This window comes from Protopterus annectens, chromosome 6.part1 (genome assembly GCF_019279795.1).
Source record: "Protopterus annectens isolate FY-2018-M chromosome 6.part1, PAN1.0, whole genome shotgun sequence".
NCBI lineage: Eukaryota > Metazoa > Chordata > Ceratodontiformes > Protopteridae > Protopterus > Protopterus annectens.
Window position 1 is genome coordinate 334,915,654 of NC_056738.1, and position 24,494 is coordinate 334,940,147.

At 38.4% G+C, this 24,494-nt stretch overlaps 1 protein-coding gene across 1 annotated transcript in view; it reads right to left on the reverse strand.

Annotated features, from left to right (window-relative positions):
• TUT1 (terminal uridylyl transferase 1, U6 snRNA-specific) overlaps positions 1-21,291 on the reverse strand; it is a 411,795-nt gene extending 390,504 nt beyond the window's left edge. Inside the window, exon 1 of the mRNA XM_044075371.1 lies at positions 21,019-21,291. Coding sequence (XP_043931306.1) covers positions 21,019-21,097 — 79 coding nt within the window. The 5' untranslated portion in view covers positions 21,098-21,291. The remainder of the gene's footprint in view (positions 1-21,018) is intronic.
• Positions 21,292-24,494: the final 3,203 nt, after the last annotated feature.

Genomic DNA, 24,494 nt, shown 5'->3' on the forward strand with positions numbered 1-24,494 from the left:
ATCTGCTTTTTAGGCATGGGGTCTGAGGATGGGCCCTGTGCAACAGGCCTCTTGGGATGCATGACTGATTTGGACTTAGTAAAGGCCTTAATGGAAAAGGAAGGAGCAGGTCTAAATACACCCTGGGTGGAAGTGGACCTATCCCCGGTAGGAGTTTCAACACTAACAGTGGCTTCGGGGGTTGTAAGGGCCGAAGTACCAGCGGTCTCAGGTACAGAAGACACCGCCAAGGAAGTGTCGTCGGTAATCAGGGACTGCATAGGCGTCTCGCTGAGAACCGGACCACGTGTAGCCGATTTTGGCATGGTGTCGGTGGAGACCGCGGACGCGTGTCAGTCTTTGTCCTTGCGTTTTTTGGACAAAACGGTAGTCAGAGTATCCAACGACATTTTATAATCAAAGGCTTTACCAAAATAATGTTGGGCGAACTCCGCCCGACACTTAATAGTGCGTTTATTGAAAGTCGCACAAAAGCGACAGCCCGAGACGTTGTGGTCTGGGCCTAAACAAGGTATGCAGAGGGAATGGAAATCCTTATGCGGTATTTGCTTCCCACAAGAAACACAATTGTTAACTTTGTCTGACATCGGTCTGAGGAAAGAAAAGTTTCCCCAACGGGGTACTTAGCTTTAAAGAAGACTTCGGTTTCTAATTTTTCGTAAATTCAGGAGCTGGCCGACCGGCACTTGCAAACTGCTTCTGCTTCGGGCACCGCGCGGCAAAAAAGACTGAAGAATATGGCGTCGGCTGTGATTTATATACCCGTGTCGCGCTGACGTCAGGGAAGAAGGCGACAACAACAGACGCCGGACCAAGACTTTGGAATTCGGCCGATCGAGGACTCGCCTGACAGCAGAGAACCCATATGTGATTACTGCAGCTGTATGCATGATGAACATCAGGAGGAAGCTAAGGAAACAAGGAGAGACTGCAATTTTGGATGCAGACCTTTAAGGGGAATAATAATAATCATACAGAATATTAAATCTATAAAGTAGCAGAAAGTATCCTAAGAACTAAGCCAACACGTGAATGGAGAAAGGAGATTATGCCGATAGGGATGACTGCACTTAGGTATACAGACAACAGGCAAAAGGAGGATGGAATTTATTGGAGAAAACTGCCAAAGGAAACAAGGAATTGGGAGCACATAACTAGAGAGGGAAAAATGATAGAATGGGAAGATGCCAAGAATGTATTTGTACTGCAGGTTAGAAATTGCCTTCCCTGTCAAGGATTGATATCAGAGTACAGGTAAAGAGGAAAAAATAGGGAAGACCTAAATGAAAAAGACCAGCACTGGTAGAGTTTTAGTAGAATCTAGAACAGAAGTTGTCATTTAAAAAGGAATAACTAGTAGAGTATATAAAATACTGCATGATAACTATAAGACTCAATCAGAGGAGGTTAAAAAGGATTAGGAAGAGAGACTGAATAAGCAATTCACAAAGACACAATGGGAGAATATATGTATGTTTCCTAAATATGCAACAAAATCTAGAAGAAGATTTAGGATTTTTGCTTGGAAATGTTTACACAGATATTTTTATAACCCAAGTAGACCCCAGAGAATTTTTCTTCAGGTAGACAGCAAGTGTTCTTCAGGTAGACAGCAAGTGTTGGAGGTGTGATGGGGAAGAAAGAGGTACTTGGAACATATTTTCTGGGAGTGTGGTGAGATGACAGACTTTAAGGATTCCCTGTGGGATGCACTGTCGGAGATGCTGGGTGGGCATATTGGTGTGATGAGGGAGATGATTTTTCTGAGCTCTGATACAGAATCAGAATTGCCTAGACATAGTAAGGCATTGCTATGTCTAATTATGGTGGCTGCCAAAAATGCAATTACTAGAAAATGGAAATAAAAGTCTAAACCAATGTTACTAGAAGTAGTGAATGCAGTAAGAGATAAAACAACTGGAATGGAGATCTTTAGAAAAGGGTAGGAGCAAACTACATAGGAAAAAAATGGGAATTGTGGGAACAATACATACAGGGGAGGAATGAGGTTTAAATGAAGGCAGGACTTAAATGAGCTATGTAATATTTGACTGAAAATGATTGGGTAGACTGTAAGTAATGTATAATGTTTGCAACTAGGAGTGTGTCATTATGGTTTGTCATGTAAAACGCTTGCAACTAGGATTGTTGTCGGTGTGGTTTGTTTTCAGTTATATAAATGTATAATTGCCAGTGCCGTAAATGATGGTTTAATAAAGATGTTTCTTGTTTTAAAATAAAGGACAGGAATCAAATAATTTATGTAAATGTTGCTTAGGTTATAGAATATGTAGCAATATATGTGAAGTATAATGTTTGTAAACGTGAACTTGTTAATACTGTTTGATTACTTTCATATAAATATACATTTGCCTATGTCACAAGTGATAATGCAATAAAGGTGTTTAAAAAAAAAAAAAAAGACATCACTGGAACTTATGTCCCATTTTACAAGAAACAAAAATTCTTGTAAAAGGTGACATAGGTTCCAATGTTGATAATTTATTTTATTTTACATTTGTTGACCGGGACTGTCCAACTGAGCTGAAAAGCCCTTTTTCTGCGGAGGCCCGGGAAGAAAGCTCCAACATATTACACAATTTTCATTATAAATTAGCATTAAACAGCAATGCTACAGAATTATTAAAAGGCATTAAGTAGCAATACAATGTTATACAGTGTCAATAAATCAGGAGTATGGCATAATTATTTCAAGCTGTATAAAAAGAAATATGTCATTAAGATAAGTATAGTTTTTGGGGTAAATGGTTAAAAATACAGTTTTATCATGATGTAGTTGCATGAAGGCAAGACAATTACAACAGAATGTTTCTCTGAGGCAATTTGCTTAATAGATTTTAGAAGACAGTAGAAAGAGTAGTCAAGGAAGATTAGAGAAAGAGCTAGTGAGAAGAGTGAGTTAAGTGCAGAAAGTAGATTAAGGTATGAGAAGTAGGGGGTGTTAAAGAGGGAGAGTGCAGTGGCAGGACCAGTGACTTAAGTGCTCTTTGGTGGCAGTCTTAAATTGTTTAGGATGTTTAAGGGTCCTGATTTCTAGTGGGAGCCTATTCCAGGCAATAGTGGGGTGATAGCTGTACAGGTTGCGTCCAAATTTAGATTTGGGTTTGTAGATTTGTAGAAGTTCTTGGTTAGACCTTCAGAGAGGTCTGGAGGGAGAATAATGGGAAATGAGAGGAGATAGTGCTGGGCAGTAGGATGGCTGATATAGGATAGAATGGATGATCTGGAGCTGAGAGAGAAGAAGCTGGTGGGGTAATTCAAGCCAGTTTAGGTGTTTTAGAGAGAGACAGTGATGGGATTTGTAGGTTTGTTGGGCAGAAAATCTAGCTACCTTGTTGTAGGTAGATTCAGGTTTGGTCAGGAGTGCGGAGTTAAGATTTGTAAGAATTTGAGAATTGTACATTAGACTGGGTAGAAGGTAGGTAAGAGAGAGTAATCTTGGCTTCAGGGTTAAAGAATTTCTTGTTACGGTAATGGAGCCCTAGTTTTGAATGTGTCTTTTTGATACAGTTATTAACATGAAAGTCAAATTTAAGCTGATCATCAATGGTTACACGCCTAAGAGCTTAGTACTGGATTCTACCTGAATGGGAGTGTTATTAAGGGACTGTATGGAGAAGAAGGGTTTAATACTTATGAACTTTTTAGGTAGGAAAAGTAACAGCTTTGTTTTTTAGGGTTAAGGATGAGCTGGTTGTTGGAGAGCCATGTTTCAACTAAGTTAAAAGATGCCAGCGTAGCTGAGAAGAGCTTAGAGGGATAGTTGGCTGTGGTGACGACTGTAGAGACATCTGCGTATTGCACTAAAGATGACTGAGGACAGTGGCATAGAGCTGATTAGTAAAGATATTAAAAAGCAAAAGACCCTAGGATAGACCTTTCAGGTACACCCATAATAACAGGAGAGGAGGGGAGAGTGCAGAGTGCCATCTCACTGATTGAGATCTATCAGTGAGGTAACTGGAGAACCATGCAACATTATTAGAGGAGAAGTTGAGGTTATGCAGTTTGTACAGGAGAAGAGTGTGCAAGACAGTGTCAAAAGCTTTTGAGAGGTCCAAGAATAGGCAAGAAATAAGTTTATGGTTGTCCATGGTTATACAGACTGTGTTAAGGAAGGAAGGATAATAGAGCTGTACTGGTGCTATGTTTGGGTCTGAAGCCATGTTGAGTGGGTGTAAGCAAATTTTCCTGTACTGGACACTGCATAACTTGTTTATGAATACATTTTTCTAGTACTTTAGAGAGAGGGGAGTGGATAGTGATAGGTCTAAAGTTGGAGATATCAGAGGAGTTACTTCCTTTGTGTATAGGTATAGTGTAGCATTGTTTCCAGATGGAAGGGACTTTAGATTCAGAGACAGTGCGATTAATTAGGATAGATACAGGGAGAGCAAGAGAGTCAGCTGCTAGCAGAAGAAAAGTGGAAGGAATATTGTCAACTGATGCTGAGCATGGTTTTAATTTAGAGAGTAGAGTTTTGATGTAGCTAGTAGGTACAGGTTTGAGGGAGAAGGTATTTGAGGAGATAGTAGAAGGTATTTGAGGAGATAGTATTAGAAGTAGCTTCAGAAAAGTTGGAGATGTTAGTAGTACAGGAGTTTGGGTTAGAGTTCAGTAGCTTAGATATTGAATTGATAAAATAGATATTGAAGATAGTGACAGTTTCTTCAGATTTCTTGTTTGGGCATGGATTGGGGGAGCTAAGATTACCGGGATGTAATGTTTGGTTAACAGAGTTCCAGAATTTTTTAGGATTAGATTTTAGGGCTGTGGGAGGTTTGTTATGGAAGTCATTTTTATCTTTGTTTATGTATTTTGTCAGATTTCTAAGTCTGCAGAGAGCTTAGTTTGGGACCATTTTTTCCATAGTTTGTCTCTAGTTATCATAAGGGTACGAGTGGCTTTTGAAAGCCACAAAGATTTGGTGGACTTAATTTGGATTTTGCGAGGGGGAGAAAGTGAGTCTAAGATGCTAAGGAAGGTGGAGTTGAAAGCTAGGACTGCTTCTTCTAGTGGGAGTTGGGTAAGGAATTTCTAGTTTACTTTAGAGAGGAGGGCATTAAAGATTTCTGGATGGAAGTTAGAGAGTTTACGACAAGTGATAGGTTTTGAGAAGTGGGGAGTGAACCTAAGCACTTTTATAGGGCAGTGATCGCTCAGGGTGTTTGTTAGGATTTCAGGGTTATGATATTTGGAAGAATTAGATACAAGTACTCAGTCAATAAGAGTACTAGATGTGTGAGAGTTGTTTGTACGGGTAGGTTGGGAGATTAGCTGTGTAAAGCCATATAAATTAATAGGAGTTTGGATTACCCAAGGAGGATAATGTTATTGGGGATGTGTTGAGAAAAGTATGAAAGAATATTTTCGAGCACAGAAATGTCTCCTGGAGGAATATAGACAGCTGCTACTGTGATAGTGGTGTGGTCATTTATTTTAAGGTTAGCTGTAAGTAGTTCAGCAGGAGAAAAGAATGGGATAGGTTTCATAATACTTGTAATGGTGAGGTGGTTGGAGTAGAGGATGGCAACGCCACCCCATTTTTGTTTTAGAGATCTATGTGGAGTATATTATAACCAGGGGGAGAATGTCTTTATCAGAGGTTTGGGGTTTTAGCCAAGTCTCTGTTAGGGTGATGACACACATCAGGGGTGTGGAAGGCTATCCAGGCATGGATTTCACTAACTTTGTTTAGAATATTACTGGCATTCGTAGAGTAAAAGGAAATATGTTTGTTTGGAGAGGATGAGTCTATTAAGTTGGGAGAGGTACAGTTATGCATGGTGGGGTGATGGATGGGCCCAGGATTTGGATGCCTGTCTCCTGACAGAAGCAGGGCTACATGAAGTTTGTAGGTTTGAACTTAAATGGGGTTGTAAGTCAAGTACTTAGTCTTGGTTTTAGATGCTAGGGAGTGAGGGGGAGGAATTTTGATTTTAGGCAGAGGGATGTTCATGGAAAAGACAGAGGAGGAAGAGATTGTAATAGAGTACTGCAGAGATGAGAAACAGTTAGTATGGGGATTAGTGGGATCTCTATGGACACATGGTAATGGAGTAGTACAAGATGTAAGAAATGAGAAGGAGAAGTAATGAAGGCAAGAGGAAAATGGAGAGGGTTGCAAAAGCCATGGCCTAAGGTGGGGAAGTAGGATTGAGATGGAGTGACCAGTGGATAAGGGACTAGGAAAAGTAAGTTGCTGGATCTATTAGAGAGTTTAAGTAAAATTTAAATGAAACAACCTGTAGGGGGAGTAGGGGATATATAGAAAGGAGGAGGATTTGCAGCAGACTAAACTATGAAGTGATAAGTAGGGGAGAGTAAGGTGTTTAGAATGTTATAGCAGACAGGAAGGAGTGGAGTTACGGGAGGAAGGGATTAAGTGGTTAGGTATAAAGGAAATGATATGGGGGGGTGGGTGGGAATGGGAGCAAAGTGAGCCCGAGCGTAGTGGGATTGGCCAGGAAGATGGAAATTATATGGGGGGTGGGAGGGAATGGGAGCGAAGTGAGCCCGAGCGTAGCAGGATTGGCCAGGAAGAGTTGCCACAAGAAACAATCAGCAGGGCAGGAGGAAAAGAGTAAGGAGCACACAGTGAGAGTCAGCAGGTAAGTAGAAGAGGTGGGGAGGTGTAGACAGAGACAGAAGAGATGTAATACCGAGGTATACACACAGGTATTTGCAGTAAGGTAAAAACAGTTAAAAAGAAACTACAAACAGAAAAACAAAAAAAAAAAAAAAAAAAAAACAGAGTACTGCTAACTAAGAGAGAGTTGACACTAGGGTAGTGACCAACATAGATGGCAGAGACAGACAGAGGCAATGTTTCTAAACAGGTGAGTATGGGGGGTGCTCTCAGTGGTATGCAGGTATTCTGTACAGTAGACAAAGTAAGACTACTTTGTGGTATGAGCTTAGAACATACTTTTAGTGTAAACTGGCTATACAATAGAGCAGAGGCATAATTCCAGGAGTTGGAGCAGTATCAGTAAAGGTAGACGCAGTCGAGGGAATACACTTTGCTTTAAAACCAAAGTCCCACAAATAAGTTGCAACAGCATACAAAGCTCTTCCAGGTGAAATAAATGCAGCTTACATGCGGAGTACAAGTGAAAAGCTGTTTACAAACAGTAATATTAGGGACCTGCACACCACTGACATGAAGCCACAGACTAGCAGGAAGAGGAAAACAAAAAGACAAGATAAAAATTGTACACAAAAGCTGGAATTAAACATTTAAAAAAGCTGTCATATGTAACAGGTGGGAATAATTACTTTTACCATAAAGATGACACTTTCTATATTACCTTGGAATGTGAATGGTCTCACAGGTATTGACAAAAAAAGGAAAGAATACTTAATTCTAATAAGAAATGCAGAATGCAAGTAGTAATGTACAACAGACATGTTTGGAAAGAAGTAAGCATGTGAATTTGATAATGAAAAGATTTCAAGGTGGACATTTTGCAGAATATTAGGGACAAAAGAAAAAAAAAAGGGTACTATATTAATTGCTAGAGGAGCCCCATTGGTGATAGAAAAGGAAAACAAAGATAATAATGGCAGCCTTGTATGAGTAAGAGGCTACTGGCAAGGGATGGTGATTACACTGGCATGTATTTATATTCCACGTAAAACTTCTAATTTGGAGCTTAAAAATTGTGAGAAATAATCAGCTTTCAATGGGGAATATTACTTATTTGCAGGCACTAGAATTTGATTTACAACAGTGAAGCTGTATCTGGAGGGAAAAATAATAAAAGAGGGTGGATTTTCGAAGAAATTTATGAAAATATTTGGTATGAGAAACATGAATTCAGTAGTAGGGAACTTGGTGAGAATTTACATATTATTCGCCAAAGTACAATAACTGGGCTAAACTTGACAAGAACTATACTGCACATTAGGATCTACCAATTTCAGATCATGCACCAAGACTTACTAAGATAAAAATGGGTACTTGCGTATTATCGCAACCACGCATTCTCGCAGTCATGTTATTTATGTTATCCACTCGTCTCTCAATAAAATAAAGTGATTGAGAGAATGCGTGGTCGAAGTACCCTTCCTTCTTCCTTGCTGCCAGGACGGACTTTCCCTTTTAACTCTTTCCTAAAAGCTGAGCAGAACTTTCCAGTTTCCTGGAAAAGAGAAGAGAATCTAAACAGCAGCATTAAAGGCAAAGTATAAACAGTCAGAGACCTGCGCATACAGTACTTCCCCTTCAGCACCCTCCTTATGGCTTTCGAGAATGAAAGCTGTTTTAACTTTGCCAGCCTTGGGCTGCAGCCTTCATTTTAGCTGTAGAAAGGACAGATTACGGGTGGTCTTGTGCCTTTATTCTTGTTGCTTTGGGTCACTTCGCAACGCATGTGCCCAGCACATGCTGCGCTGGGTTATTTTTGATGCTTTGGTCCTCCTGGTACTTACTGGTCCGTTTCCCATTTGTAATTGGGTTCACTGTTTTGCAAACTCATTGAAAGAACACGCATTCTCCCAATCCATTATTTATGTTATTGAAAAAGGAGTCGTGGTGTTTTGTGACGTTACTAAGCACGTTTGTCTGAGATTGGGTAAACACACAGGGATTAGGAACAAAGGAGTAAAATGCTAGAAGTGAGAGTATACTGTGAAATTGTGATGTAGTTTAGGAAAGTAATGAAACTTGATTCACTCAGTTAACGGATTAAGATGCAAGAAGTACATGTCACTGTTTTTTTTTTTTGGTTTTGATGCGATGCAGACAGGACTGAATATACTTTTTCTGGCCAACCACATTCGGCACTGCAGAAGTGGCTTGCTTTCTGTTCTTTTCATTTCCTCATCTGCTTTCTCGGGAGTTAGTGACACACTCCAGTTTCCAAAACAGGGTGACCACATTTTTCAGCCGCAGAACAGCTAGAAAGCAATTCTTCTCAGTTCCGAATGTGGTTGCGATAATGCGCAAGTATCTAAAAATGTAGGGTAATGAAGTAACGATAAGACACTGGCACTTCCCCACCTACTAGTTACAAAGAGAGGAATTTAAGGAATGGGTGGTGGAAATTATCCTGAAGTCATTAGCCGAGAAAGTACTCCAGAAGTTAAAGCTAGTGAGTAAGATAAAAAGAAAGTGGTGTTTAAAAATATGGTAGAAATAAAAGAAAAAGAGATCTGGTTAAGAAGCAATAAGAATTATTTAGAAGGGCTATCAAAGGTTAAAGTATTACAATGGGAATCTCAATGAACACAAGTTTTTTTTTTTCTTTTTTTTTTTCTGATAACTCCAGAGCACAAAAACTTTGCATGACGACTTAGGCAGGAGAAAGTAGAAAGGGCTGTTATCAAACTAATGGAGCATATAACAAGAAAAATAACAAGTGATCCTGTAGAGGTATAGAGAGATATTTTGCAAATTTTATGAAAATTTGTATAAAGTGAAGAAGTGGAAAATCAAGAAAAAGCACAAATGGAAATATTTATGGAAGACTTAAATATGCCAAGGTTAGAGGTAGAGGAGGCTCAACAACTAACAGTTATGATAGGAGGTGACGCTATAAAAATGTTTATCCAATCTACAGGAAAAGTCTCCCGAAACAGATGGTATTCCGGTGGAAGTGATAAAGATCTGGCAGGTTTTGTTTAACAGTGTTTTAAAAGTAGGGGAGGCATCAAAACCCTGGAAGAAAGCTGTAGTGGCTGTAATGCGTAAAGATCCATCTGATCCAGCTTCATATGGGCCCATTTCAATCCTAAACCATGACTATAAAGTGTTTATCTTTATAATGGCTAAGAGAATGGCAAAGGTGATGCCAAAGTTGGTATATATGGCCCAATATTTACTTATTTACATTGCTTAACCAGGTAGTATTTGACTGGGTTGGAAAAACACATTTTCAGCAGAGACCCAGGGAGAAAAGCTACAGAACAGTACAAGCTAGTTTAGTACAAGTAGGTAAAAAACAAATATAACAAAACATGTAACAGGAGCGACAAGGATTACAAGGTAATAGCAAACTTTTACATAGTATGCAGTATAAGTTATGTAAAAAATTATGAAGTAATGAAGGTGTACAATCAAAGAGATAAGTCATGCAAGAGAGGAGAAATAAATAGGAATTACATGCAAGAGACAAGTAGCAATAGAAAGAAAAACTAGCCAGGAGCAAATACAGGGGTGTGGTGGGGAGGCAAACATTTGACAATATTAACAGAACAATGATGATCCAGAGGGAAGCAGAATGTACGAAAATACCATTGTTACTGGTGAGTCTTGATGCATAGAAAGTATTTGATGGCGTAAGCTGGGATTTTGAGTAGGACAATGGAAGCATTTGCATTTCCTTATACCCTTCCTTCTAATTAACCTTATTATTGTGTGACAACCCTCCACTGGACAAGTAATCAAGCAGCCTCAATCCTCACCCACTGACAACAGTGGGAGACGTTCACTGTGAGGATGACAGGTATACACACAGTATTTCCAGATGCAGTTCTCTGCATCAAGTGCAATTTCCCTTAAGAGCACACAGAGACCACAGTCAGTCCAGGGCTGGTTTCTCCGTCTTTCTCCAGATCCCCAAATACCTCCTCACTGGCACAGCTATAGAGTTGAGATCTCAGCTGAGTGACCAAGCCGAGACCTCCAGCACCCTCTCTGTCCAAGCAGTGCTTCGTGTGAGGTTTGATTTACGCACACACTTGGGAAAGGCTGGCACAGGTTTACTAGCTATCCCTCCTTCTGCCCAGACTATAAGATAAGTTTCCACTGCCACCAGTCACTCCTTATCAGCTACTTTAATGCCACTAACAAAGAGTATCCAGTCTTACTGTGTAATAGTAATTCTAATACAAATGATAGTTTGACCAAGAGAAAGGCCATTAGGAGTGGCCCACACAAGGTCACCAAATAAATATGCAAATACTTTGAAAACTTAAATATCTCTACACAGATCAGCCACAATGAAAGGTTTAAATATATTTAATAATAAAAAGAATAAGATAATACTAAATATATATTCACAGTGACATCAGAGTTTAAACTCACAGGAAATATTTAAAATAATATTGCAGTACAGGCTGACACAAATAAAGAAAAACAAAATCTAAACTAAGCTTCACTATATTCCTGACTGTATCTAAGAGTTACACTGCTCCCTAAAAACTTACTTCATTAGAGCAAGGCAGACGATGTGGTGAATGGCTCGTCAGGTCCAAGACCGAATACAGAATGCTTTGTCTCACTAACGGACTTCTCAAATCAGTATCTAAAATATTACTGATGGGATAGCTTGCAGAATGACATCATTTCTGGTCATCTGACTTCTATTTCCCAAGCCAAACCCCACTGCTAGAAGCTAGCAGCATTTAGCATCTACCTATAAAAATATGCAGACAGGGCTCCTGCTCAGATCTTTGGCAGATGCTGGAAGTCATAAAACAAAAAGAAGCAATTAGCTCACTCAAGGACAATACAGAAAGCTTCCTAGTACAGACTTTGCGTCTCTAGCTGCATTGAAACCTTGAGAGATAGTTTATTTATTGTGGAGCCTATAAAGTAATTTAATTTCAGATATTTTTCTAAAGTTTGCTAGATTGAGGTTAACCCTCCAGTTTCCTCTGTTAAGCATACACATTTAAACAGTTAAAATAGTGCAGGTACATTTCTGTTTTCCAGTAGGGCACACTGTGGTTACATTTCAAAAACAGCACTCTACAAATACATTTTCAAACACACACTTCTGTACAAGCGGTTTGATATACACATGACTAACAGTTATAACATATGTGTAACACAAGAATCTTGTAAAAATCATTTCTATATTCACCAATGACATTTACAAAATTCCAGCTAGCTTTCCTGGCAGTATCTCCTTTTGTCACAGGATGTATATGGGATCAGCGGCAAAAATCAAATTGGGAAGGTTCCTCTCTGATAAGTTGTGTCTGAACAGAAAAAACAGGCAAGGGTGTCCTCTTTTCCCTTTGTTATTCTCATTATATTTAGAACCACCAGCAAAGAAAATAAGGCACTCAGAAATTCAAGGACATAATTGATATGGTGTTCAAGAAATTTGGCCTTATTTGCAGGTGATATTATTTGTACCTAATGGAACCAGATAAGGAAATCTCAATGCTGTGTAATATTCTGAGACAGTTCTGTTGGTTTTTTTTGTTTGTTTGCTTGCTTGTTTTGGGGGGTATAAAATTAATGAAGATAACAGAGCTATACACTATGTACCCACACATTAATTGGTCTGTTAGTAACCATATTTATGGAGACATGACAAAATAAGTATTTAGGAGTATGGATTAGAAAGGATTCAGTTATGCCAGCTAAGGATGTGTGGGAAGAGATTAAACAAAAGACAATACAGAAACTGGAAGCTGTGCCTACAGACACGTACAGCAAGATAAAAGCAGTAAAATCGTTTTTAGACCCTTACAGATAAGGCATATATATTTTTTTTTATTGCGACTGGGAGGGTGGCCAAACGGTTAAGGTGTTTGCCTTGCAAACACAAGGTGCAGGGTTTGAGTCTCACAAGGGATAAGCGGCTAGGCTTAAAATGGTTCGCAAGGGCAGTTAGCCTAGTACTAATCTATGAACCTATCAACCAGAGAAGAAGCTGTGAAAAGTAATTTAAGAGTTGAAGGATTTTATTTGAGAGAGGAATATGGCAGGAGTCAAGTGCGATAGATTGATCCCTCCAAACAGAACAAGGAGGTTTAGGATCACAGTTAAGGTTCTTGTAAATAACACAAGCAAAAAGCTACAATTCAAAGTGGAAAGGGGTGATGATGATGATGAAGCAGGGGAATAATTCAAAAAATAAGGAAAAATGGAGTTTTGGATGCAAATTAAGGAGATAAACAACAGTCAGAGAGAACACTATTTCATAAATTAACAGAAAGTATACCAAGAAGTGAGCCAAAATGGGAATGGTGAAAGGAGGTTCTGCCAATAGGAAGACTGCAATTAGGGATACAGAGAATAAACAAAAGTGGAGGCTGGAATTTAATGGAAAGTTGGCAAAGGAACCAAGGTACTGGGAACAAATAATTACAGAAGGAAAGGTAACAGAATGGGAAAAGGCCAAGAAGACATTTGGATTGCATGCTAGTGATTGCCTTCCATATCAGGGACTGATATCAGAGTACAGACAGAGATAAAGGGATAGGGAAATCCTAAATTAAAGACCTGCACTGGTTGAATTTTTAATTGAATCTAGAGCCGAAACTGTTGTTAAAAATGGATAATTAGGTGAACATACAAAATACTGTACAATAACTATATGAACCAATCAGATGTTGTTGGAAAAGATTGTGAAGACATTAGAAATGCAATTCACAAAGAAATAATGGAAGAACATATGTAAGGCTCCCACATATGCAACAAGGTCTAGAAGAAGTAGGATTTTTGCCTGGAAGTGTTTGCACAGATACTTTTACACCCCAAGCAAACTATAAAGAATTTTTCCTCAGGCAGATGGCAAATGTTGGAGGTATGATGAGGAATAAAGAGGTAACTGGGGCAGGGTTGCCAAATCTCCAAGATTTTTCTGGACAGTCTAGAATTAAGGGACACTGTCACTGACATTGAAGAACACAAGAATATGTTTGAGTGTGCACAGTAATACTGTACGATAATCCCCTTGAGGGGAGGTTAATGTAAACTTCTAGTCTGCGTGCATTTTGCTTTCACGTACATGTTCAGAATTTCTGGGAATGAAATGAGTTGGCAGACTTAAAAAATTCCGTACACGGTACTCTGTCTGGAATACTGGGTGAGCAAATGAGTGTAACTAATGAAATGATTTTTTTAAAGCTGGGACAGAATCTGAATTGCCTAGACATAGTAAGGCCTTGTTAAGTTTAACTCTGGTGCCAAAAAAGCAATTACTAGAAAATGGAAATCAAACTCTAAACCAACTATACTTGAAGTACTAAACACTGTAACAGAGATAAAAGAATAGGAGGTGGGATCTCTAGAAAAGGTAGGAGTAAATTACATAGAAAAAATGGAAATTATGAAACAGTACATGCAGAAGAAAGTTTTGGAGGAGGAATGAAATTTAAGAGAAGGCAGGAACTGAATAATTTGTATTATGTTAGCTAGAGTATAGGTTATATAATGATATCTGTGGTGCATAAAGTTTGTAAATGTGAACTTGTTAACATGGCTTGATTACATTTATATAAATGTAAGTTTTCCTATGTCACAAGTCATAATTCAATAAAGGACAGGAAGAGTGAATGTTCAGGAAATGCATGACTTCAGTAATTTATGTAATCTCAAATTGAACAATTGAACCACATATGTACAATGGATGAAAAAGAAAAATCTTTGTAAAGCTTGTTGTATACCCACATCATTACATGGGTCTTCTATATCACTTTATCAAACCACTATTAATTTAACCCACTTTGTCAAAACCCCACTTTATCGAATGGCCATTTAATCAAAGCTTTTCATAGGGAAAAACAACGGTTGGCCAACCTACCGCCAGTGACAAAATTCTAAAAATTTAAAACCCACCCAAGTGGGGGGCTTCACCCCACACACACACCCTCCTCTAAATATGCCAACTCCAAGATCGCACTACAGCGTAAAAAACGGCAAATTCCCAATGATGGCCAACCGCTGTTTTTCTCTACGAAAAATTTCAATTAAACAGCCGTTCGATAAATTTAGGCTTCGGCAAATTGGATTCAATTAATAGTGGTTCGACAATGTGAGTATTTGATAAAGTGATATAGACTTTATTGCGCAACATGGGAAGTTAAAGTATTTTTAAAAATATGCCTGACCTGTATATAAAAGTAAAGGGTCTAAGATTTTCACTGCCTGCATCTTACTACTCCCATTTTCACAATCAGAAGTTTCTAGTTTCACAGGAGTTTTAATTTTGTTGAGTTTCTTCCCACATATTCTTAGCGGTCACAAAGTATTTAGATGTATGGATTAAAAAGTTATTTTATAATGTCCCAATAAGTACAGGTATTGCGGAATCAAATTTTGTGTGGGTACAAAGTTTACTGCTATAGCCTGTGCATATCTTCATTTATTTTATATACAAAAAGACTTGAAACTTTTTCAAAAGGTCTCACAGCACTGTAACATCCTATTCTGGATTTATCAAGTGCAAAATAGTACTATATGCAAATAAAGCTAACGTTTCTCGATACCAAACCAGTTATATCTTTGAATTTGTGAATCTATTATTTTTCTTGCCAATAGCTCTAATTATAAAGCAAACAGCGGTCGGAAAATAGGATATCCCTTCATGTTTCTTCACTTCAAAGGCAGTTTCCACCTTAATTCGTCCTCCACCTTTATTAACCTTAATATTCGGTCAGGGAACACAATCTACCATTACCCTACTCATAGTCCAGATAACTCGTCCAATCCTTTATTTCCATCAATACTCGCCATCAATTAGCACCGTCTTCACTCTGCTTCTCTCTTAATTATCATTGTTTTGTTAATGTTAGCAAATGTTGCATCCCCTCAACAAAACCACACAGATCTGTGGCTGTCAGCTTTAGTAACACTGTTATTATTCTCTTAGCTAATATAGAGACGAACACTTTAGAACAATGATTTAAAACTAAAGTGGATATATATGAAGCCATATAGAAAGGATCTGTACCCTATTTTGGTAACACACCCACCTCATCTTTCTTACAAGATATTGTAAAGCATTGTTAACAAAACCTTCCAGATCTTTATCACTTCCTTCCCTCCTAATTTCCAGAAAATACTATCCATTCTGGAGATTTACTTACTGATTGACTATACATCACCATTTTTATCATCTCCTGCTATCTTGCCAGTAATTTTAAGACTCATATTCCTCTACCTTTGACATAATTAAGTCTTCCATAAATATTCTCATTTGTACCTTTTCATTGTTCCCCACCCCTATGCTTTAATACAAGTTTACATAAAATTTCTGAAATATCTCCAATACATCTATATGATTTTTCTTGTCATAGGCTCCCCCAAGTTTGGCTACAACACTTTTGCACTTTCTGTTGCCAAAGTCCTTGTGCCAAAAGGTTTTGCTGTCTGCAGCTGGTATAAAAAAAAAGTTGATTAACAGCAACCCATCTAAACTCATGAATATTATTCAAATATATTCTTATATTCCTTTTAGCACTCTGCAGTTGTTTCTCTTGTTGTACTGCAACATCCCCCTTCTCCCATCTAAACTCATGAATATTATTCAAATATATTCTTATATTCCTTTTAGCACCCTGCAGTTGTTTCTCTTGTTGTACTGCAACATCCCCCTTCTCTTGCAATACTTTTTTTGTTAACTCCTATAAATAACTCGTATTATTTCCTCATCTTGCTTATTTCTATCATGTTTTTAAACGCCACTTTCATTTTAATCCACTCATCAGCAATCCCTTCTAAACTAATTTCTATCTTCCCTAATAAATCTTGAATCTTCTCCACTTCCCATTCCTTAAATTCCATACCCTTTAACAGACATGCAAGAAAGAACAGGTGTCACAATCAACACTCTGTATCATTATTCTTAATTTTTATTCAGTGCCATGAATTGGATGGATCACAAAGCTTTCAATTAAATATAGATACTCCAGTGAAGTGCAAATTCTATCTGATCTAGCCCAGTTACTGTACCTTGGGGAATAAAGTAAATTCGGTCCAGGTTCCTGCTACTAAAATTTACATATTCATCAACAAATATTTTCATTCACTTCTTCAGAAATCAATCATCCTTTATTATATTTTCCCTTCTAAGTCCTCTGATACATCCTCACTATTGTAAATCAGGCTCCAGTCTCTACCCCTAAACATGTGCCTGTATAATCCCCCATACCTCTTACTACCACCAATTTACCAAGATAATCTTTTTCATCCCTTTTCTGTCATTAATGGACCTCTGTCACGATTAGTGTTATTTCTCAGTACTTTTCCGTTATCGGAGCAACACGTGTAATGAACGCACTCAGTCACGCATCGATGTCGCTGATGTGGGTACACCCTTCACTGTGTTCCTGTTACAGAAAACCTGAAACTGTATGAGGAACAAACCCAAATATTTTTCAAAAACATGGGAGATGCTGTGAAAATATGGACAGCTGACCGGTATGCTGATTGCTTACCGAAATGCATACAGAATATCAATATTAATGGTAAAACGCATCATTTAAGAATGCACAATACTTTCGTTTTCTCTTCTCAAAGTGGAACTGTTTAAGGCCCCACAGGAGGTCAGTTTCTCCGAAATAAGGTACACTTCAGAGGTCCGTGAATAGTTATTACATGCCTGCAACTGGCCCTACGATCTTCCTATGGAAATTCCCGGGGTGTTCCTGGGATCATCCTTCAGAAGTCGGAGGTGTTCCAAGGTTTATCCCTCACAAACTCCCAGAAGCGTGCCCGGGCTGTGGGTTATCGCCGCATAAATGGTCTGGTTAGGCAGAATCTCGTGTTTTGTCATACCCGTCCCACCCTGCATCCCAAACATGGCAGGGACTTTATGTGCGACAGGAATTACATGTTAAATTTCAAAGCCAAGGCAACGGATCAAAAACACGAGTCAAGAGAAATGTTCTACGCAAACATTACTGTGGAAAGTATGCTGCAGTTAACGCATGCTAACACTACAGTGTCGTTCATGTCTAGGAAACGAAGCAAAGAAATGACACGCCTGTGTAATGCGTGTTGCCCCAATAACGGAAAAGTACCTATTTCTCTCATTTTCTTTTGTCCCTGATATTCTGGTTAATGTCTATCCTGAAATCTTAACATGCTCATTTCTATTCAGATGCATTGCTTGTAACATTATTATTTGCACCCTACAAGTCAATATAATTCAAAACTTTGTTTTCTGTCTATATCTGCAAGACCATTTGCATTCCATGTTAATATTGATGAAGCTGCCATTCTGATAAAAAGCTACATTTCCACATATTATGTATGTATTTGACATTTATTTACTGGGGTGGTCTGACTGGGTCTACAGAACCAGTCTTCAGTAGAGGTCCGGGAAGAAAAGCTCCACATACAGTACAGTACAAATACAGTATAATCCAATACAATAAAGATAATATTAGAAATACTATACAAAAAATAAAGTTGAAAAAACAAACTGCTACAAGATGTTGCAATATATTACTACACATCTAGACAATTCTATATAGTTAAAACATTACAAACGATAATAGTCACTCACATCATACATGATGTAGATAGTGTCCAAAAAAAATAAAAAAAAATAAAAAAGTACGTAGGAAGTGCAATGTGCGACACTGACTGTTATAGTACATGAAAAATAGAATGTTAGTTTCAGTTAGGAAAATAGCAGCCAGGAAGTTAGTGATGTAGATAGTGAGACAGAGTTAAGAAGAAGAGAAGCAAAGCCTTAACAGTAGCATAAGCATAAGCATATGGTATAGAAGCAAAGGAGTTAGAAGAGCTTTAGGATCTTGCAGTCTGCAAGGGTTGAAATGTGTCAGAAGAGGAATACCCAAGCATTAGGCAGGCTTTATGCAAGAGCAGAGCCCTGTATTTTTGAACTGATTTTTTAAAGAGGCTTTGAAATGGGTTAGGCCAGGCATAGACCTGGTAGCTAAAGGTAGTGAATTCCAATGTATAGAGACAAGAGTATGAATACAGATACTATTCAATCTATACTAGACTACAGATACTACACTACAGATATACTTCCACATATTATATAACATTTTTTGAATGGATGTTTTCAACTGGCATCTCACATACACACTGACATATGGTAGGCTGATCGTTTATGTAATAGCTTCTTCACACCTGTATTTAAACCCATGTCACACTTTCCCAGACACTGTTTCAATACAAACACACAAGAAATAAAATTAAAACTTAATCCCACCAACCCCTTTTAACTCAGAGCACACACATGAAACTATATACACTTTCCAAAAGGGAAGGCTACCTCAATGAAGGGGCAGCTGAGGGTGACGGTGGTGTTTTCAGAATTAGGGTCAGGCATTTACATTTTAAGGTTAATGCTTTATTTCAAAGGTTGGAAACTTAGTTAAGTTACATTTCATACGAGGAGCATAATACTAAAATACACAACCTTTGTTTTATTTATTTCTCTTTCATTTCATGCTAACTTTCACAACTGAGCACAACTCAACCGTTCATTCAGAAAGACAAAAATGCACAATCATGTTAGACCTTGACACTACAAGTAAAGGCAATCATTACTTATAGCATGTAGGCAGAGGCGGTCCAAAAGTAGCACAACTGCTAGTTACACCACAGAAGATGACAATGTACTGCTTCTGAAGCAAAAACAAGAAGTGTGTGCAAAATGTAAGTAGGCAATTTACTTTCCTATATTCAGAGATATTTTTTTTTTGGGGGGGGGGGGTTGGTTAGACATTTAGAGTTAACAGTACGGTTTTATGGATAGGGAAGAGATTTTATGGTTTGGGTTGGAGGATTCATGTTAAGGTTAGAGATGGAGTTTTACGCTTAGAAACAGTTTTCCTATTAAGGTTAGGCACAGAGTTTTAGAATTAAAATTGTGGGGGGGTTTTTAAGGTCAGGGACAAAGTTTTAGAATTAGAGATGGCATTTTACGGGTTAGGAATGGAGTTTTTGGGTTAGGATTAGGGACAGAGGTACAGATTCAGGTCTGTACACTGGAGAAATAGGACTGGTTACTTACAGTGAGCTGGCACAACTCACATTCCACGAAGTACACAAGTGAATTAAACCTGCATGCAAGTAACTATCACACAAATAAGCAACTTCAGGCATTTTAAAGTTACAGCATACTCTAAAGAGAGAGGCATGCAGCTGTCTATTTCCCCGATTCTTAGGGGTTAATCCAGTACAAGAAATACAGGAGACAAATCATCAGATTAAAAAACACAGGAGAAAACAGTGTGCATTTTGTTTTTAATGGATGACATATGGACGTAACAACGAGTACATTAAGTCACTTACTAAGCCACAGGAGCCAAATAATTTCATGAAGAAAATGACAACCTCCTTTTCTCCACAGTATGGTTGCACGCCTTTCACGGCTACTAACATTATTAATTTTATTTTGAAATGCATTAACTGTGTAGGGTGGCTGGTGAACTGCCACTTTTCAGCTATGACCAGGGCCCATGCCCATAGCTGATCAATTGAAATAATAGCAAATAGGCATTAGACATACAAAACTTTGCAAACAATGGGGAAACACAAAATTATACGTCAAAAAGTAAGTTGAGGAATACAATCCAACTGGTACAGTCAGTGTATCCACGCATCTGTTAAATAACAATGCACAATATTAATGCTTTTTGAATTTATTTATTAATCAGCAAAAGACTGCTAGACAAGACACACTACAATCAATCAACAAAAGGGTGGTGCAATGTAGGGTTACCACCTGTCCCACTTTGCGAGGGACAGTCCCTCTTTGCGCAGTTGTGTCCTGACCAAAAAAATAAAAAATGGCAAATGTCCTGAGATTGTAGGACATAATTATGTCCCATATTCCATGTAATAGTTGACTAAAATAGTTAATTATGTATGTAAAATACCCAAATGTTACAAGAAACAGAATAAGCACCTAAGCTGCTACAAGAATAAGCTTCCATTTAGGCAAAAAAGTAAAGTTACATCCTTTGTACTGACCGTGGGTATGTGTCGGACTGTAAAATCTGATGTCTGTCCCGAAAATGCCCCACTTTGGCCATTTGAAAAGGTGGCAACCCTAGTGCAATGTAACAGGTTTGTCTTTGGGGACAACCCCATTGGGGGTGGTTGCTTGTTCACTACTGTGCACAGGGACGTATGGAATTATAAATCCATCCATGCTACCACATAAACTTGCATTATTACTTTTCTTTGTCTTAAAGGTTTGACCTCCAGAAACCCTGAATCCACTATATCAGATTGATACAAAATGTCACTAAACAGTTGGAGATGAAACGCAACTCAGTATCTGGTAGGGGTTGCGTTTTGTGTTTCTCCAACTGCATCTTACTTACGATTAGCAACTCGGACATCGCACAAACGGCAGAGAAATCCGCCACGTGAAAGAGATTCAATATCTGTATCCAAATCCATAGTATCCGAAAATTAACATGCCGTCGCCAAAACGTTTACGGTCCGACCATCAAAGTCGTCCTACTGGAACTGTGTCCTTTCGCATAATGACTTCCCTAGGCTAGAATAAGACTGTACGGTATGAATTGAACGGTCTGCGGTACCTGCCAAAACTTGGTAATAATCCTTGCCCATTTCCGGTCCCGTACCTCTAGCACAATTACAAGCAACATGCCACTAAGTATCTGAGAAAGCGTGTTATTAGAGTAAAAGCACTAGAATTTAAACCAGTAGGCACTATTACAGGTCCCTCACCATTTTAAAGTTAACAGTATTGCAAAAAGAAACAGGAAACAATATTATACATGGTAGGTACTAACAGTTTTTTATTCATAATGCGTATTACAATTATGAATTACACTAGGTGAGACATGTGGTTGCGATAATACGTAAGTACCATATATATATATATATATATATATATATATATATATATATATATACTATTTTTTCTGTGACTTCCCATATAACTATACTTCTCTTAGCACTAGAAATCTCGACAAAGACAAAAAATAATTGGGGGGGGGGGGTCAAACCCCCCAAAATAGGGACGGGTTTAATCATTACTCTTGCAAACTTCTAAAGCTGATTAAATAACAGGTTTTGCATTAGCATGCATTTTCTGAAGAGCATTAACTCTAAAACTGAAATGTATGCAATTATTGAGTTACTTCAGCCTTCATTAATTTGCCATAAAACCACAAATTTTATGATGTTGCGTCTTTCGGCTTTTCCCAGTTAGGGGTCGCCACAACGTCTTACTGTGAGGCTCTCTAGCTTGAAAATGTACAGTGTGATGTAATCTGAGACTGAATCTCGTATTTTGGGGTTACCACCTAACAGGGAAAAGCCGAAAAGACAACCAAAACCGTCTTTGGGCTGTGGCATGAGAAATAAAAATGGCAAGTGTCCAGAGATTTTATAACAAAAAGTATTTCCCAACCTTTCTTTAACAGCTGCATAAAACGTTTATTTTTTTTTAGCTGAAACGCCCAAATGTTATATAAAATAGCATAAACTAAATTGATAGGCACCTCCCAAACCCCATAAGCAATTCAAATGCTACAACGAATAAGCTTTTTTATTTTTGTAAAAAGTAAAGTTCTGTACTTTGCACTGGTCGTGGGTATGTTATGTTCTGCAAAATCTCACGCTTCAAAGAAAAAAAAAATTAGGGTTGCCACCATTTGAAATGCCCAATGTTTTACTTTTATAAGCACACGCATGTAAGGCGGCGATAATTCTTCAGGTGCACTTTGATTAATAAATCAGTTTTTTTATATCTGCGAGTTTCTGGCATGTTATTGCACAAGCACGATGTTTTTTTTCGTAACAACAGTTTATACAAGTAGAATAATAACGGGGAGGGGACCCCCAGTATGCTTGCATGCTGCCGTTATTCTCACACTGTCAGTCAAGGAGACAGCTCCTCAGAATTGCCAAAGGTGCACCATCTAGAGAGCATAATTCTGAACAAATCAAGGCAACTTTTAAATTATTTGTACTTTTATTCCACGGTGGTGGTGCTGCGGTAGCGTTGTCGCCTCACAGTAAGACGCTGTCCGGTTCGATTCTCAGCTAGAGCGTCTTATGCGTGGAGACATGCGTGAATCGGCGTGCCTTCGTTGAAGGTTGTGCATCAGGCCTGGCAAGTCGGTCAGGGCCGGACTTAGCTGATATGGCGCCCTAGGCAAAATAGCGCTCCGGCGCCCCTTAAGCCCGACCCACACCATACTCATGAAACACTCCTATGAGCCATGCCCACAGGTAGGTCACTCCCCAAAAAAGCCACTCCACTCATTCACTCCCCAAGAAAGCCAGTCCAGTCATTTCCTTTAATTATTTAAATGCATAGAAGAAAGGATACCTTGTAATGTAGTTTAAACTGCAAGTTTGTTTGTGTCTTTTGGCTTTTCCCGGTTAGGGGTCGCCACAGCGGAACTCTGGTCCGCTAATGATTGGCAGTTGATTTTTACATACCAGCTTGCCAGGCCTGACGTAAAACCTTCAACGAAGGTACGCCCATTCACGCATGTCTCCACGCAGAAGACGCTCTAGCTGAGAATCGAACCGGACAGCGTCTTACTGAGTGAAGGTGGAAATTTCCTTTAATAAACCTGCCTTAATCTGTTTCTCCTTCACACATACTTTACTATAAAAGTCATGTCTTCAGAAAATAAAAGCCCATGTGCCTTGGTTCAAAGGGTTGCTTAGGTTAATCTAAATAGTTTAATTTACTCTGGGGTAGGCAAGCAAGCCTTTCAGCTCTGTGAAAGTAGAATAGTGACCTCTCTCCTCCCTGTTTACAGAAGCTTAAGGTAGAGTAGCACAAACACAGATCTTATGTGCTAAACAATACAATCTCACAATGAAAACAGGCTTAGCATGAACGGTAAAATTCTCTGCCACTGAAAATGCATAAAAACCCATATTTATAGAAAATGCTTCTAGTCAGTCGAGGATTAAGTTTATATTTGGGCTGTTTTCAAAACAGACTCCTTGCACACATTTTTACGGCCATGCATACATGTATTTGTTCTTTAATTCAACTTCCTGATTGCATTAAATTATATTCCCTATGTATTACAGCACCACTTGTTACAATGTGTTTTAAATTTGTAGTTTTAAGTATTCTTTTAATAAGCAAAGAAACAAAATATATAAACCAATAATGACAAAACTACCCATTTCAGAAAATTTCAACCATAAAAGCCCACTCAGACTTCTGTCATTACAATCTACCAATATCACTCAATACAAACAATCTCTGCAGAAGAGAAATCATCTGAACAATTCCACATTAAAGAAATCTGTAACTAATGAAGAGATTGCCACTGGCAAACAACTTTACATCTCAATGTTTCATCTACAAATTCAGTGCCTGTTGCCCTTGAAGAATTAACTGCCTATATTACATTAAAAAACTGGTAAACTGGTAATATTGCAATAGGAAATGACTAAAACTGTTTTGTTTATCAAGTGATAAACTGTGTTGTAGAATTTGAAAGCAGTGTTAGTAGCATAATTGTCTTTGATGCAGAAGGCTATGTATTCTGCTCCCACACCACGTAGATGGAGTATTGATATTTCAGTGCCCATTTGATTGCTGATTATTTGGTGCATTATACGTGCGGATAACGGTTCTACACTCCTAAGTATGTCATCCTTTGTATGAAATGCCTAGCAACTATGAACAACAGCAACAAACTACCAAGCAATTAAAGTTCCATACTAATTCGCCCTTCTGCAGGGTGATTTGGAGGCAAGCAGAACTAGAAAAGCCAGCAGACAGACAAATGACTATTTTTTGCCATAAAATTAAATAAATGCTGTAAAAAATGCCCAAAAATAGTAGTGA